The sequence below is a fragment of the Hippoglossus stenolepis genome, chromosome 22 (assembly GCF_022539355.2).
Source record: "Hippoglossus stenolepis isolate QCI-W04-F060 chromosome 22, HSTE1.2, whole genome shotgun sequence".
NCBI classification, from domain to species: Eukaryota; Metazoa; Chordata; class Actinopteri; order Pleuronectiformes; family Pleuronectidae; genus Hippoglossus; species Hippoglossus stenolepis.
The window spans coordinates 18,636,315-18,653,745 of record NC_061504.1 but is presented as its reverse complement, the minus strand read 5'-3'; the positions used below and the strand labels follow the sequence as shown (position 1 = coordinate 18,653,745).

At 44.6% G+C, this 17,431-nt stretch overlaps 1 protein-coding gene across 5 annotated transcripts; it reads right to left on the bottom strand.

The window, feature by feature from the left end:
* Positions 1 to 451: 451 nt before the first annotated feature.
* mical3b (microtubule associated monooxygenase, calponin and LIM domain containing 3b) lies at positions 452 to 17,200 on the bottom strand. Of its 5 annotated transcripts, none has more exons than XM_035148075.2 (33): positions 17,100 to 17,200; positions 15,422 to 15,764; positions 15,054 to 15,261; positions 14,862 to 14,975; positions 14,659 to 14,760; positions 14,382 to 14,537; positions 14,199 to 14,299; positions 13,737 to 13,994; positions 13,528 to 13,643; positions 12,971 to 13,097; positions 12,780 to 12,873; positions 12,448 to 12,595; positions 12,132 to 12,328; positions 11,562 to 11,662; positions 11,423 to 11,485; positions 10,997 to 11,137; positions 10,728 to 10,805; positions 9,294 to 9,380; positions 7,858 to 8,020; positions 7,395 to 7,495; positions 6,430 to 6,514; positions 6,117 to 6,276; positions 5,777 to 5,928; positions 4,907 to 5,482; positions 4,747 to 4,829; positions 4,588 to 4,662; positions 4,328 to 4,378; positions 4,014 to 4,259; positions 3,796 to 3,889; positions 3,643 to 3,693; positions 3,453 to 3,552; positions 3,308 to 3,381; positions 452 to 2,802 (listed from the first exon to the last, which is right to left on the bottom strand). In XM_035148075.2, exons 2-33 carry the CDS (start codon positions 15,683 to 15,685, stop codon positions 2,603 to 2,605), a joined length of 4,566 nt encoding a protein of 1,521 aa, XP_035003966.2. In that variant the 5' UTR covers positions 15,686 to 15,764; positions 17,100 to 17,200; the 3' UTR covers positions 452 to 2,602. The 5 variants fall into 5 exon arrangements, with proteins under 5 accessions (XP_035003966.2, XP_047194614.1, XP_047194615.1 ...); XM_047338658.1 differs by having other exon boundaries at positions 10,728 to 10,802; XM_047338659.1 differs by lacking the exon at positions 4,588 to 4,662.
* Positions 17,201 to 17,431: the final 231 nt, after the last annotated feature.

Here is a 17,431-nt window from a genome sequence, read left to right as displayed (position 1 = left end):
CTCATTTATTATTCGGTTCTTTTTTCATTTTTTTTAAGGTGTTGACCTCAAATAAGTGAAAGGATATTTTTTTAATACATAATTTACTTTTTAATTCTTTTATCTTGTTTTGAGGGGAGACTCAGATCTGGGTTTGTTATGGCTACAGCCGGGGAAAGGAACCTGATGATTCTATTCTGTGGCTTTCAGCTTTGAACATTGTCCCATCTTCTCATCACTTTCATCCCCTTTATTTTATTAGATCAAAGGCGACAAACTCATACAATTATTGAAGCTAAAAACACAGGAAGTATTCAATCAAGGGCTGGTCAATATGAATATGTATTTAGTTAAAGACTAAGAGACATGGACTCATTTAAAAAATAACTGCATATTATATTTTTAAACTATACATTTCTTCTCAGAGTCCCTTGTTTGGCAGATCTTGTGGTGTCAATTATCAGGCACAAAGTCAAACACTTATTTCTTTATTTTACTTCAGCATCTGCAGATGGACTCACACTTCACATGAATTTGAATGACATTTAACGATGAGCAAATAACAGACGTGAGGTTTGTGTTCTTAGAACCCACAGGCCCCTCCCATTGGGTCATGTAAAGGTATATATATTAGTCTCCTGGTGTCTTATCAGTGTTGGAGACATCCTGCCTTCACGTCACTGTGGACGACCCCCGGAGTGAGATCCCAACCATATAAACCTAATGTTGACCCTTTAGATAAACATCTGGTCAATTGCTCATGCAATATCACATACACAAATGACACACTTCCATTTCAATCTGTTATAAGGTGTCCTTCTTGTTCATTCTATTCGGGAATCTTGTCTAGTCTTCTCATCCAGTGTTCTTCTGTTCTTCTCCTGTGGTAGGTTGTCCAGTCCTGATTGTGCTGAGTCCTCTTGACCAAGTTCCTTAGTCCCTGTTTCCAGAAGTGTTGGACCAGGTGGGTGTTGGCTCTGTAGTCATTTATAATGTTGACCAAAGTGATCCTTTCATTCGGCCTTAACAGAAAACAAGGAAACCCCCTCCTACTCACACACATTTTATACTAATAGCAGCCACCATTATCTCTAGAGATCTTTATTCCTATAATTAACTGCTCTGATCAACTACCAGAGGATTAAGAACAACAAGTCCTTCAATTTCATAATCAAGGAAACAGGCCGTCAAATCCCCCACCTGGAAAGGAATTATTTCTGCACAGACTGGGACCAGGTATATTGGACACCCAGATCGGGCCAGAAAATATGGCAAACATTGAAGGCTTTTTTAGGGTAAATCAACCCAGGAGGGGGACTGAACCATTAGATAAGGAGGTCATTAACCTATCAACCCACTATGACTTAATGCCAAACCAAAAAACAACTGTTAAAGAAAGGATTAACGTTTGTACCTTCTTGGAACAAAGCAAATAGTAATAGACTCCATACTCATCAACCTTACGGAATAACAGACGACTGAAACTGAGCGCCTACTTTGGACCAACCCCAAATCCAAGACCATTTCTCCCTAATCCCTGTGGGAAACAGCATCAGACAAATTACCACCCAAACAACTCACCCTAATCATATTACACCAGTCAACATTGAAATCCCTGAAACAAGAATAGGACTCAACAAACCTCACACCAGAAGAGGAACAAGCTCTAAAAGATCGAATGGACAACAAAAGCATCGTGATCAAACTGGCAGACAAAGGCAGTGCCACAGTCATGGACAGGACCAAATATGTTCATGAAGCCCTACACCAACTACAAGTTACAACTTACTACATAACCTTAGAACAACCTATGTATTTAGAAACAGTCAAAATGATCGCCAAGATGTTGGACATCCTGCTAACCATAAAAACACTGAACAATATAAGCAGATCTCCTACCTAAAAGAGGAAGGCCCTCAGACACCAAGGTACCCTCAGACACCCTATTGTCTCTGATTGCAAAAGTGAAAGTTATGGCATCACCGAAAACATTGACTCATTCCTAACCCTATTGTCAACAAAATACTCTAGCTACCTTAAAAATACACAGGACTTCATCCAACATATATGGGACATGCAGCTACAGGAACCCTGTATGTTGTTCACAGCAGATGTCAACAGTCTCTACACACCCATCGACAAACCGTTAGGCAATGCAGCCATCCAGAAATGGATGGAAAGGGAAATTCTGCATATTCTATATTTAAGTCGAACCAGGAATGACTTCCACTTTAATGGACCTTATTACCTTCAATTAAAAGGCACAACGATGGGCAAACTATTTGCCCCAGCATATGCAAACGTATACATGGCAGATTGGGAGTAGACTGTCTTCCAGATACAAAAACAAAATCCCAATACTACTTTAGGTATCTGGATGATATCTGGGCGATCTGGACCTACTCCAAAGAAGACTTCCAAACCTTTGTAAACACCCTTAATAACCACCACAACTTCATCAAGGTGGAACCCGCCCCCAGTAGGCCCCGCCCCACCCCGATCTTAATGGGTTAACTTAACAAGTTTAAACCAGCATCATGTGACCACGGAGCCTGACTGTGGGTTGTCAGGTTAAGTTCAGCTGGACAAAGAGATCCTGGATATGTTGAGACCAGGTTCAGGATCAGCTGAGTCCCAGGTCCAGGATCAGCTGAGTCACAGGTCCTGGTTTCAGGTCCAGTTTCTGGTCCTGCTGTTCCTGTGGCTGCTGCTTTCTCTGCTCCTCCAGCAGGGACACTAGAGAATCTCTCTGCTGCGCCACCTCCAACATCTCCCCCAACATCATACGCTCCTCCAGCAGCTGCTGCGCCCCCTTCAGGTGGTCTGGAGAACAGAAGCAGCAAGTCAGACAACACAGCAACACACACAAAACAAGACCACGCACACAAAACCTGTCTTATAATATTAGAAACCTTAAAAGTATCTAATCAAGTTACAAAGAAATCTTTCTTTACACTTACTTTAAAGTAAACTTATAAAAAACTAATAAATAAATTTGAACAAAACCAATCCGACTTAAAGGGGATATGTGAGAGTGAAGAGCTTTGATGAGCCAGTGCATTGCCTTTGGATCCACATTTCAACTGCCCAGTTGACGGATGAAGCGGGGGGGGGGGTCATCGAGATAACTCAATAAACACAAACCTAACAACAAACCAACAACACAACACATCAAACACAAAAAACAGACCACAAAAAACACAGCAACATCAACAACACAACAACAACACAACGGCGACACACACAAAATAACAAAAAATCAACACACAGAAATAAAAATTGTATTTAATTTTGAAATATTTACTAAAACAGAAAAAAGTTAATTTACCGTCAACGGCCATTTTCTCTCTGAGCTCCTGCTGCAGACGACTCTGACGATCCTCCAGCTCCAGCTCCCGAGCACTGAAACACAGGTCACAGGTCACAGGTCACCCTCTGGTGACCCTGAACCACACCACAGGTCAGATACTCACAATATGAGGAGTTCAGATTCATATCGAAGCAAAGAATTCTTCTGCTGAACGAGCTGGAACCACTGATGCATCAGAACCGGGTTCTCCACACGACTCAGCCCTGAGAGACAGACAGATCAGATTGAGACAGACAGACAGGTCAGAAACAAGGACACTGACAGTTAACATAGTATATATATTTGTTACTAACCTCCGAGATGAAGGTTGACTTCTTGACAGTCGATAGAGTCTCCATAGTAATCTGATAAGTACAGTGTATACATGTTTGTATATAAACAGTGTATATTTATAGATGTAGAGTATACCTGTATAGGTACACAGTGTATCTTATATATATGTGTACCAGCCTCTCCTCTCAGAGCTTTCTCCACCATCACTCCTTTCTCCTCCAGTTCTCTTTGTTTCTGTTCAACCTGCTGAAGACGTCTCTGGATCATCTAAAACACAAACAACTTTATACACAACACAATCATCACAACTTCATACACAACACAGGGACGTGTCTGTCGTCAGTTGAACCTCTTGTCATGAGATGAACCTTTTGTCCTCCGGTAAACTCACCTGAGCCTTGTGAAGTCTCTTCTGTTGTTCCTGTTTCGCTTGTCGTCGAGCAGCTCTCTGAACTCGTCTGGTGATTTTCGTGTCCAGGTCTTCATCTTCGCCCTCTCGCTCTCTGTGGAACAAGGCCTCCTTCACGCTCAGACTGGACGGCTCCTTCAGCTCAACTACGACCCCGACAACCTCAGTGCGACAAGAGGACTGGCCATCAGAGTCCTGCAGGGGGAGTCTGTCCCTCCCAGAGTGTCTCTGGAACAACACAAACAGATGAGCGGACAGACACCAGGACGTTAGAGCCGAACAACATGCCTCATTACCTTGATGGCGTATGATCGTTTGAAAGCCAGAGCATGTGGAACATACAACGGCTGAGATGCAGGAAGAAGAAAGACGAAAAACAAAAACAGTAAAAGGGATTTAAAAACCATCAGGTCTAAATAACATGTACATCACAACACCTGTCAATCACAACACCTGTCAATCACAACATGTATCGATAACATGTACATATTACAACACATCCATCACATGTACCAATCACATTATTGAGACATGTATCAATCACATTATTGATCACCTCCTGTTCCTCCTCCTCTTCCGTTATTGTGACTCTGTGAATTTCAGACGTGAGGTCGAACACCTCCAGACGCAGCTACACACACCAGACATCATCAACTTATTGTATTCTGATTGGTTGAATTCTGATTGGTTGTATTCTGATTGGTTGGTTGCTTACGTTGTTCCTGGGTTTTAGCGAACATCGTTGCAGCAGCGCTGATGATTCCAGATTTGACTCTTCAGTCAGACTTCCTCTCATATCTGGAGACAGGAAGTACGATTATTACATCATCACAAAGACCGCCGTCTTTCTGAATGTGTGATTATGACATCATCACCTGTAGCTCTCCTCTGATTGGCTGTAACCTTTGTCTTTACTGGAGGTGAACTCCAGCCCCTCTTCTTCTCCTTCTTCTTGTTTCCGGAGAACACCGCCCTCCACAGAGCTCTGGCTCCGCCTCCTTCCACCTCCACCTGTCCAGGGTGCGGAGCCTCCTTGAGCCCCTTCAGCTGGAGGAGGCCCTGCAGAGGGGTGGGGAGGTGATGTCTCCTCCTCCCCCTTTCTGTCTCTACGTCCTCATCAAACCCTGCCTCAGCTTCTTCTGACCACGCCCATGTTTCATATTGGGGGAGGGGTTTCTTCAGTGGTAGTTCAGGGCTGATGTCATCAAAGGAGCCCCACTGTCGGGGCACAAGCTGCTGACTGGCTGTTTCCATTGCGACCACAGTGTCTCTGCCCTCATAGTGGGTGGAGTCAGGTATGGTGATAAAGGAAGCGGTGGAGGGCGTGGTACCAGGGGGCGGAGTCAATGATGAAAGTGTGGAGTAAGGCTCCACAGGTGTTTCAGACCCTGTGATGTCACTTCCTGCCACTGAGGAGACGCTCTGAGGGACGAGATTAGAAAACTCCTCCCCTGAGGTGGGAAGGGGGCGGGGTGATTAATATTTAGATTCATTAATATTTAATGATTAACAGAATCACAGAATAAAAACCGGAAGAATGTTCAATAAAAGTGAATATGTATCTATATATGATCAAGTTAAGTTAAGGTTAAAGTTAAAGTTACGATTAAGTTTAATAAGATGTTTTTTGAATTGGTTCGGACCTGTTTTCCACACACCTGAGTGTACTGACACTCTACCAGAAGGGGGAGACATATACACCACACACAGAAACAAAGGATTCAAAGGACAGATGTGAAACTCACTGTTCTCCACCTCACTGCCTTCGTCATAATCCTCCTCTTCATCCTCATTTCTCCTGAGGAGGTGATGCAGAGTTTCCCTCAATGAAGCGCTGACCTCCACTGAGGTCACATGACCTCCTCGATCATCTTCCTCATCGCTCCCAGACTCTGAACTGAAAACACAAATACAGAGAAGAAGATGAAGAGCAGGATGATGAAGAGGAAAATGCCATGTATGGAAAATCAATGGTTTCAGTAAATGACAAAGTTTGTAAGATAATTTTAATGTAACAGTTGAAAGTTTAGTTGGATTCTACTTTAAATTAAAAACAGGTCAAAGGTCGACGCCGTTGTCTCTGACCTCACTTCCTGTTTCTGCTCCACGTTCAGGTTGAACTGGTTCAACGTCTCCTCTGAGATCTCATGGAGCTCCGCCTCCTCGCAAAGCCCCACCTCGGTCGAGCTTCGTCTGCAGTTTTCGAGCTCGATTCTCTCGGGTGTCGCCGCCATCACAGAAACTTCTGCAAACACGCCAGCACGGCCGCAAACACACACACACACACACAGAGACACACACACACTAAAGCACAGTGATTCCAGAGTGAGGCTCCGAGGGAACAGCTGACAAATCTAGAAGAAATCTAGAGACGACCACGCAGGTGACAAGCGCTCACCTGACGAACGGCGGCGCTCCGCCCAGTCCTGAGCCCAGTCCTGAGAGTCAGAGGAGGGGAGGGAAGGGCCTGAGCCCTGAGACGCCTGTCAACAAAACAACACACCCCCTGAATCAATTTATTCATCATGACACAGATCCACTGATGAATAACGTATATATACATACACACTCACACAGTAAGTGTATGACAGTGGTCTGCGCTCTCCACACTGACATTCACACGTGTGTGTGTGTGTGTGTGTGTGTGTGTGTGTGTGTGTGTGTGTGTGTGTGGGCTTGTCTCTGTCCCTCTTCACACACAAACTGATAATCACATGTATTAAGTTATCAATCGATGATGTTTCATGTCTCTGGATCGTTCAGCTCACTTTAACCCTGATGTCCGGACTGTGCGCATCACATCATCTCGTGTTGTGTAGCAGGTTTAAACATATGTCTCAAAACTCTAGAGTATCAAACCAACTCAAAGTAAACATCAGTCCTCTACATGTCCTAATAACTTGTGATCAGTGTTTATTGTTAAAGTGTAAAGTGAGCGCAGGTCAGAGGAGGAAACAGACTCTGACACAGACCGGAACTTTAATGTGCGTCTGTCCTGAAGCAGCGCTCTCAGAATTATTCAGCGGTGGGAAGTCGCTAAAAAAATGAATGTAGCAGAAAAATGTAATCGATTATGTTCAGTGACTGTATCGATGCAGAGTCGTCCAAGTCCGCATCGCGATGCATCTAAGAATCGAGACATTTCCACACCTATATATATATATATATATATATATATATTGTAAGGAGACAAATGAAGTTAAAACACTTTATGTAGTTATTTTAATAGAAAATTTAAGTCAAAACACTTTACAGTGACCATTCAGTCATTCTAACATGTTTAACTTGTTTTAACTTTCATTTGTTCAGTGTCAACTTCGTTCATCACTTAACATTAGCTCAGAAAACATTGTGCGTTCTTACCACAGACGTTCGGTGTGAAGCTGATGTGTCAGACGCCATCGGCCTCCTCGCGGTGGTGGTGCTCAGACGACAGTCGTAGTGATGGAGACAGTAAAACTTCCCTGAGACAGTGAATGCAGCATTAGGATAGATGTCCACGCAGCGTCAGGATGGACATCCACGCAGTAGCGCCTGATCTGTAGTTTTTACATCAATGTTCAAATTGTTCCCGTCTCACACTTCAAACCCTCCCCATGTGACCAATGAGCTCAACCCTAACCCTATCCCGAAGCTCAAACACACAATACACATATTGTACATAAAACTACACACCCTTCGTTTGTACTTCTATCTTAGTGAGGACACCCTTTGGCAAAATTCATCCCCCATTAGGGTTTCATCAAAATATTTTAACTAAACTACAAACCGTGAAGAAATATTTGCAAGTTTGTGTGAACGATGACGTATTTTCAGTGACACTAACCGGCGTGTTGGTCGAAGGTGTACGCCGACAGTCGGAGCGAGCTGCTGCAGAAATCACACTGGAAACAGCTGCGATGGAAGAACAAGCCCTCAGCGCTCAGACGCTCCATCACGTAGACTCTCTGCTGACAGAAGAAACAGACATCGCTGCAGCAGACGGGAAACTGAAGATACAAAAAAAAGAACAAAAGAAACACGTCAGTGGAAATTGAAGAAACAAGATAAAACAGATGTGTTTATTGTTCTCGATATTTTATATCATAGACACATAATCAGCGGATTTTTCTGACGTCAGATTTCAAACCATCAATCAGTTCTCTTCTCAACATCTCGTCCCTCAACATTACGCCGAATAGTAATTAACATAATCACATTTATTTTACTTCATTTTAACCATTAGATTTCAACCATTAGATTTCTTCCACTTGTTTTAAACGAGCTAACTTTCTAAAAATACACACGGAAAAGGTTATTTGATGTTGTCATTTATGAATATGAAGGATATTTGAATAGATGGTGTTGGAGCTTGCCATAGAACAGAAACACCACTGATGCCACCTTCTAGAAACCTGTGAAGGTCTGAAGCTTCTTGCTCTAAACCTGCTTTGTTCATTATAGAATCTTCTCTGTGGTCACAGGCCACATTCTTCTGTGGCCCATTTTCATTGAAAGGTTCCTCAAGGCTCCATCCCAGCCCACTGCTGTTCTCAACATAAACAGTCAGATCAGTCAGAACCTGTCGCTGTGTCTCTGTTCAGGGGCCTCATCCTTCATTTGAAGATCAACTGCATCACAGCAGCAGAGGCAGTCTGTCTCATTCTCAAGTGTGTCCTTTCATCCCCAAGAAGTGAAGGAGTGGATTCTTCATGGCCCAACCTCTCCCAGGATTCATTGCACTTAAGTGACAAAAGCTTAAGTTTTCAAAGAGGTATTGGCAGCGGCAAGCAACGGTTGTTGGATTATAACAACGTCTCACCTGAACTTGGGTCAATGATGTAAATCTTCAGAAAGTCCCTCTGAGGCTGAAAACATGAATCGTGCATTTGTGAAGAATGATGATTTTGGGGAAAATCCCAAAACTTCTGAGTCTGCTGTGATATTTGTACAGATTTTATAAAGGAGGAGGAAGTGATGTGGTTGTTCATCCTGGTGTTGTTATTCAGTGTCGTGATGCTGTGACTATATATTTTTACCATCTGTGACTCCAGGTCTGGTTGGAAAGACATGAGCAGCTTCAGGCTGATCTCAACTCGTCTCTGATATAAAACTTGTCATCTGCAGATTCATCATGAGAACTTTCTGCCCTGAAGAGTCGACAATAAAACACAAACGACCCTGATACGCCCACAGTCCAGGTTAGAGTTCATCGTTTGCACCTCTTTTGAGAACAGGTGACAAACACAACACAGACACCCAGAATGCACTGCAGCATGGTACCTTCTCGTCCCTGATGAGGGCGCTCTGACACTTGATCTTCTCTTTGAAGCGGAAACTCATCTGTTCCTGTTGAAGAGTTCGTTTTCTCTGTAGAGACAAACAGATTCACACAAGGATCATGACAGAAAATAATTTAAAAGCCAAATATCATATACAATCATCCTAAAATCCTGGAATCACAACTCATATAAAATCGTTAATATATCAGATCAAATCTGAGACATGTTTAGTTTCATACATTGAACATTGGCTGGTCATGTTAAACATGATAGATCACTTTGAACATGTTAAAACATGTTAGAACATATAAAACCTGTTCTACATGATCTAACATGTTTTACACGTTCTACATCAGTGGTGTCACACTCAATCACAGAGAGGGCCAAAATTAAAAACTGGAACTACGTCGAGGGCCAAACAGGGTCAACATTTATTAGACATGATAGACAGGATATTGGATAAAGTGCAATAAGAAAACATATTTAGGTAGACAACATTCTTCTTTTATGTGTACATCTGCCAGAGCCAGATGTACATATGATGAGACTAGTCCTGTGTGGGTTTTTGTTCATCTTCATCACAGAGAAAAGCGTGTGGGTGAACTTGACGGGGCAGGCACTGAGATCTTTGGAACGCTGGAAAAATTATTTAATAACACCAAATACTCGGGAGGTGAGGAGGGGCGCTCGCTCCGTGTGCGTCTAGCCGGGCATTGCGCACCGTGGCTCGCCTAGTGGAGCCTGTGCATGCCGCCTGGCTCTCTGGCCGGAAGGAGATGGAGATAGGAGGAAGGAAAAATATAGAGAGATAAGCCTGAGAGACATGGTGAACTTGACGGGGCAGGCACTGGGATCTCTGGAACGCTGGAAAAATAATTTAATATCATCAAATACTCTGCGAGTGAGAGGAGTGGAGAGAAGCGCTCGCTCACTCCGTGTGCGTCTAGCCAGGCATTGCGCACCGTGGCACAGCCTATGGACCTTTTTTCACCCAAAAAAGTGTGCGTCCTATTTCCCGGCAGGCCAGTTAAGATAGACATATGATATTTTATCGTGGGCCGGATATAATTTTACCGCAGGTCACTTTCGGCCCGTGGAACAATTATATCCTGGCCTTGAGTTTGACATGTCTGTTCTACATGTTGATGGTGTAAATGACCTTGTTTCTTGTGGAAAATGAATGTCGGGGCTTGTGGACACTTGATGACAGCAAAGGAGCAGTATGGAGACATGTTATGTTTTTTAATTATGTCTGAAGCTTTGGTCACAAGTTACTTCAGCTGTATCAGATTCTGCTCTGACTCTGTTGACCCCTGAAACTCCAGAAGTGTTTTGTGGACTCAAGTTCCTTTATAGTCATTGAACTTCTGCTATTGTTTTATATAAAAAAAAACATCCTAAATCTTCATCCATCTCTACTGCTCTCAGACTTTACCGGTCTCCATGACGACGGCTGGGCAGCAGCATCCGCACACTCTGAGGCTGTATGGACACTGGACAACACCTCCCCCTGCTGGTCAACAACAGAAATGATACAAACAGGCATTTATTTAAATTTCAATTCTCCGAGTTCTGCTGGAACAAACTGTCCATAAAGGTCATTAAAGGAACATTCCACAACTATTAGCCAATCAAGAAATGTTGTTGTTGTTGACGACGATCCAACGTCACTTAATTATGGATCAGAAAAGTCTCTGAACTCACCCGGTGAGGTGAAGCTGAAGAAGATAACGTCTGGTCAAGCTTTGCTTGCAGCTGATTGGCCATCAGACGAACTCTGGATCCAGTGGACATGCACAAAGACGCGTTATCACACATCTGTCCGTCGACGCCCCCGTCACATGACTGGGGAGGATAAAAGGAAACGTCAGGTTCGGACCTTTAAAAATGCTCTGAAGGTGTCGAACATCTGCGGAAATCTCTTCAAATTTGTTACGAACGTAGGGATGGACAACCTGAAAACATAGCACCTCGATATAGATATATATATATATATCTCTATATATATAGATATAGATATATAGAATATAGATAAATAGATAGATAGATAGAAAGAATCATAAACTGATGGATGATTTTTAGTTCTAATTTAAGGTTTTAATTGTGTGGAAGAAGACTTCAAACACTGACCTCCTGCTGCTCTTCACTCAGTCCACTGGTCTTCCTCCTTTTACCTGCAGCGTCTTTTAGCTCCTGTTGACACAGAGGCTGCGTTCAGCTGAATGTTAAACACTGTTAATAAAGTTATAAACATTCAAACAGACAGAACCTTTGGGTTCGATTTCCTGGACGGACTGTGTCCGAGTCGACTGAGGAGGGAGGCAGGAGTGACGAGCGCTGACCTCAGATCTGAGCTCCGACTCAAACATCCTGAAACAAAAAGACCACTGCCGTTTCTTTTTTTTTACATATTTAGACTTTCTTTCATTTTATCATATTTTTGTTTGTTTATTTAATTCTTTGTTTATTATTAATTAGTTTTTAATTTGATTCCTTTTCTTCTTCTGACTCATGTTATTTAAACATTTGTCTTTTTGGGTCAATTGTTTTGATCAATCTGATAGAGAGAGAGAGAGAGAGAGAGAGAGAGAGAGAGAGAGAGAGAGAGAGAGAGAGAGACTTGTGCACCATCAAGTTTCAGCTCTGACGTGTTATAATGAAACAATAAGAGTGTAAAGATGTTATTGATTATTAATGATGGCAGCAACAATTCATATAATAATAATATAATAGTGGGGTGTTCATTTTAATATGTTTTGGTTTAATAATCTGTTCTTGTGATTTTCTGACTCATTCCTGTGGATAAACAGTTTTTCAGAGCGCAGTGTGGTGCACTCACCAGCAGGGGGCGGTGAATCTTTGAGCAGCTGGTAGAACTGACTCAGGTAAACGACCATAGATAGAGAGTCCGGTTCGCCGACAGACAACATTTCTTCCACCGTCATCAAAGGAGAAATCCCCAACTCTTGTTCTGCGACGTCAAAACCCAGACGAGTGTTTTCTTCTACCAACGACTCATCGAGAGCGTCAAAGTCTCTGAGGACAAACAGGAGGTAAATCAGCGTTCAGTAAATGACGGCCATCGTTCTAGAGATGTCAGAGGATCAATCAATGATTTTTAGCTATAATGAATTATTATCATTAATTATCGTTACATGAGATCGGGTCGACATCGGTGGATGACAGCACACACAGCGAGGCCACTCTTCCAAGAAGTAGTCAGGTCAGTCACAGCTACGCCCCGGTAACCACGCGTCTGCTCCTGACACCACGTCAGCAGCTGATTAGTCTGAGGCGCGGACTCTGTCAGACGGCAACCAGACACAGGACCAATCAGAATAAACTGTTGTAAAATAGGAGGTCTAATTAAATCGAATCAAGTAGGCTGGAGGAGTTAGTGTGAAGTGGGAGGATTTTGTTGCTGAATGGGAGGGGGTTGTTTTTGAGGGTGGGTGATCTTAAAGTGGGAGGGGTTTAAATACTTCACCCTCTCTGAGTGTCCTGGGCGAAGGCATATGGATGATGTCACCACAGTTTGCATTAAGCCCCGCCTCTTCTCCAGTGTCCAGCAGGTGTCTCACCTGAAAACACATCATCCAATGATGAGATTGGCTGGCTGTGTGGTCAGATGACTCTGTATGTATGTGTATGTGTATGTGTATGTGTATGTGTGTGTACCTGGTCAGGTGTGATGCGGTGTGTGTTGACATTGACGTAGCGTGTCGTTGGATCCACAGAAAAAACACTGATGTTCTTCTGCATGTTCTCTGGAGTCGTCTGAGGGAGGAGACGATACAAACTCTCTCTGAAAGACAAGAGATGTCACCAGGTGAGTGTGGTGGGTGTGTGTGTGTGGTTTCCATGTGTGTGTGTGTGTGTGTGGTGTCCAGGTGTGTGTGTGTGGTTTCCATGTGTGAGTGTGTGGTGTCCAGGTGTGTGTGTGTGGGTGTGGTGTCCAGGTGTGTGTGTGTGTGGTGTCCAGGTGTGTGGGTGTGGTTTCCGTGTGTGTGTGTGGTGTCCAGGTGTGTGTGTGTGGTTTCCATGTGTGTGGGTGTGGTGTGTGTCAGGTGTGTGTGTGTGTGGTGTCCAGGTGTGTGTGTGTGGTGTCCAGGTGTGTGTGTGTGTGTGTGTGTGTGTGGTGCCAGGTGTGTGTGTGTGGAGTGTCCAGGTGTGTGTGTGTTATGTGAGTGTGTGGTGTCCAGGTGTGTGTGTGGTGTCCAGGTGCGTCCTCTCACCTCTCAGCCAGGACGTCCAGCGGAGCTCCGCCCTGAGACCAACTCCTGATCATCCAGGCTGAATCTAGAGCCGCGAGGAAACCACGAGCTACACCTGTTCCCATTGGCCAGAAGGGCTGAGGGGGGCGGGGGCAGAGAGACAGACAGAGACAGGTTTACACACTTTCTGTCCCTCCACCTGTCTCACCTCTGCCAGAAACCTGTCTCACCTCCAGCAGGCTGTCCCCCACCAGTGTGACAAGCAGCTGGTGTCCCTGGCGTTGTCGGATCATGCCGGCGTTCTCAGATGCGTACATGCAGGTAAAGTCAAACATGGCGACGTCAGGCTGACCATAGTGGTTCATGGCGAAGTCTAGAGACGGCAGCTGGTGATTTGTGGAGAAGTTGGCAGCCTCGCGGGCGTACACCTGCAACGCATGATGGTCCACATTCCCCCGTGAAAGGAGCTGCTCAGTGTGAGCAAAGTCCTGATGGAGGAAAAGATTTTCTCTTATTTCAGACCCGCCTGGTTTTAACTCCGATTCCTCTCTGATGTTTAAAGTTGAACTTTTCTAAATATCTTTTTCAGATTTCCATTCGATTCCGTGGTTGTCAACACACGTGTGATGGTTGTGACGCCACCAACTGGATGTGTCAGTCTTCAGTGTGTTTTGTGTCCAGGTGACCTTTACCTGTAGAATGACTCTTTTCTCCAACAGACTCTGTTTCTTCGCTGTCATCACAAAGTAGTGAGTGTCGTCTTTGTAGTAGACAATGTTCTCCAGGTCGATCCCTGAAACGCTCATATGTGAGAACAGTAACAGAAATCTTTGTCATGAATTTAATAAAAAACATAATAAAGCGTAAATTAAAACCTGTTTCCTGTCGAAGCTCCTGGAAGAACCTCTGGTTGAAGATGAAGGCGACTCCGCTGAGCTCCTCCACTTTGGCCTCAGCGCTGGTGTTTCTGTTTTTAAAGTTGGCCGTGATGGCGATGGCGAGTTTCCCTCTGAACTCTTTACGTCTGAAACCTGTTAATCACAGACACGTCAGGAGGACCCTCCTCTGTCCAATCAGAGGACGGAATCACTTTAACTCGACTTTGTTCGTCTCAGCTGGAAACGTTTTACAACTTGACTCCTGTTTTTGTACCTGGCAGCGTGTTCCTGCGTCCATCCGCTCCAACGATGACGTCAAACTCCAGATGATTAACAGGATGACACTTTGGATTCACCTCCATTCTCCAGCCAATCTCTGGAAAGGTGAACAGGTAAAGGGGTAAACAGGTAAACAGGTGAACTCTGTATACAGATCATCAAAAATGTCTTATCTCTTGATCAAAATAACGTCCTCACTGCGTCTCTGGTCGTCCGGCGGCTCCACCAGGTTTTTAAATTCCACATTGACATGAACTTCTACCCCCAGGAGTAAGGCGACCTTTAGCAGGACCAGCTGCAGCTGACGGATACCTGGAGAAGAACACAGGTGGCGCTGATGAGCGGATCCAGCTGCTGTTGTCACACATGTGTAGCAGATCACTGACTCACTGATGTGGTCGATTGAGCTGGCGCAGAACTTTCCGTAGAACTTTTTGGCGCCAAGGCCCCGTAGGTCATGGATGGTGAAGGGCCACAGGTGGAGAACGTTGTTCCTGGAGAACGAGTCTCTCTTCTCCAGCAGCACCACCCGAGCTCCCATGAAGCTCAGCTCCACCGCCGTCCTCAGACCGCACGGCCCCGCCCCAATAATCACACACTGACCAATCAGAGAGAGAGAGAGAGAACACAGTCAAAGAATCAGAGAGAGAGAGACAGAAAACAATATAACTTTTATTACATCTTTAAAATATATAATGTCAAACAACATATATAATGTCGATGACGTTTATAACAGCAATAACTTCTATAAACTGTACCGTTGTATTGTTGCAGACCCGGGCCCTCAGATACTCCTGCTGTGCAGCCCTTCGGTCCAGCTTGGCCCACAGAGCGTTGGCCCTCCAGTAATTGAGGCGGCATTTGATTGGTCGGTACAGCGGCCTCTCCGCGGTGCTGGTGTCCATCTGCAGATGTTCACACAACTGGCCGAAGGTTCGCAGCACCGCCCTGCAGGTCGACGCCGACACAAACTCATCAAACAGCTCCTGAGCTCGACATTCTTGGTAAGGCTCGTCTCCCATGGTGACCCTGGAGGGAGCAGGGCACCATGGGAAGGGCGTCACCTGTTGATGATGTCACAGACAGACTCCAGCTCGCCTCCTGTAAACATGTTATTTCAGGTAAAGCCAAATCACGTCGATCACCCCCTGGTGGCTGTCTGCAGTATAGGCCACAAAGTCCTCCTCCATGTTAGCAGATGGGACATGGACCAAACTTAGCCATAAACCACATGCTTAAAGGGCCCATATTTTACACCTTTCTGGGATTTAATTTGAGGTATTGGTCCCCCTAATATGATATATCAGTGGTTTAAAGTCAAAAAAATTGCTGCAATGTGTATTTCCATGTCCTCTCTTCTGCCTCTCTCTGCAGCTGCAGACAGAACAGGCTGTTTTCGCCGGCCTCTTGCGCCTCTCCTCTGATTGGCTAACTGCACTTTGAGTGACACGCAACCAGGCCTATCACTGGTCTCATTCTGGCGCATTGACGATCTCTCTGGTAAACACAGCTGAAAGTCACATTATGTTTGGATACAGCTATAGAAGACCAGCCACATATTTACAGTAGGTTACAACAGGATTTTTCTTAACTGTAAGTTACACCGTCCTCATGTTTGTTCATGTTTTAGCAGGACAGTCGGCCAATGTAGGAGTAACGTCCCGAGTTACAGTACGGAGTTTCAATACACCAAGCAGACATGTTGCTGAACATAGCGACACGGCACGTCAGAAGAAATAAAGCATAACCGCTGGTCTCGAACAGTAACGTTCTTAGGAGGAACGTGCACGGACACATTCTCTTCCTTGCATCCCTCCACGCTGCAGTGTTTCTTCAGTATTGTTGTTGTGGTTAGCCTGTGGTAGCTAACAAGCTGCTAGCTCAGCAACATGGAGGAGTGGTGGGTTCGGAGGCTGGACTGGTACCCACTGGATGGGGCTGAGGGAAGAGTTCGATTCTATGATGACATCATAAGGGTGAGGAAGTACGAAACGAGACGTTTCAATAACATATTTCTTAGAATGGACTGAGTGAAAAAGTCCGTGGAGTGACGGTTTTCATACTTTGAGGCCCCCTACTGACGCCTTCAAGTCATTACAGATAGTAAAAGCCCAGAAAATGAATTTTACACAATATGGGCCCTTTAAGAAATGTTATGGGACTCTGATACCATGACTCCACCCCATGATCAGTCACACACACACGTTCCCAGTCTTCCCCATCTGCATGCCAAAGTGTCCTTGGGCAAGATGATGAACCCCGAATTGTCCCTCATAGAAAAAGAAGTGCTGCTAATAGATGCACCGTGTGAATATGTGTGTGTGTGTGTCACTGATTTGTTTGAATATTATTTCTGACTTTATCTGCTGCATAGTTACATGTTAAGTTGTCATGGTAACACCTCAATTTATACAATACGTGTGTGTGTTTACTCACGTCTCAGAGCTGCCGACCGTCTGTTGTTCACCTGAATCCTCGGCTGCTGCAGCTAAATCCACACTAATCTCTCACACACACACACACACACACACACACACCAAGGGCGGGGTCAGTGGACAGTAGGCCCCGCCCGTGAGGACAGACAGTAATCTCTGGTGTTGGAGGTGATGAGATTAACAGAGCAGATAATCTTCATCATCATCAGCGTCTACACACAGCAGCGCCACCCTGAGGCCGCCACACGTTCTAGTCTCAGCTCTGGGTGAACCCAGAACACCTGAATTTAAAGAGACAGTACGCAGCATTTTGTCTCTGTTCATTAACTCATA

Bases quoted from the DNA above. Each gene is read 5' to 3' on its own strand.
- mical3b (XM_035148075.2), bottom strand. From the start codon at position 15,685: ATGGGAGACGAGCCTTACCAAGAATGTCGAGCTCAGGAGCTGTTTGAT. The intron at 11,663-12,131 runs GTGAGTGCACCA...TTTTTGTTTCAG, and splicing joins AGATTCACCGCCCCCTGCTG to GATGTTTGAGTCGGAGCTCA. The intron at 5,929-6,116 runs GTCAGAGACAAC...TTGTGTTTTCAG, and splicing joins GAGCAGAAACAGGAAGTGAG to TTCAGAGTCTGGGAGCGATG.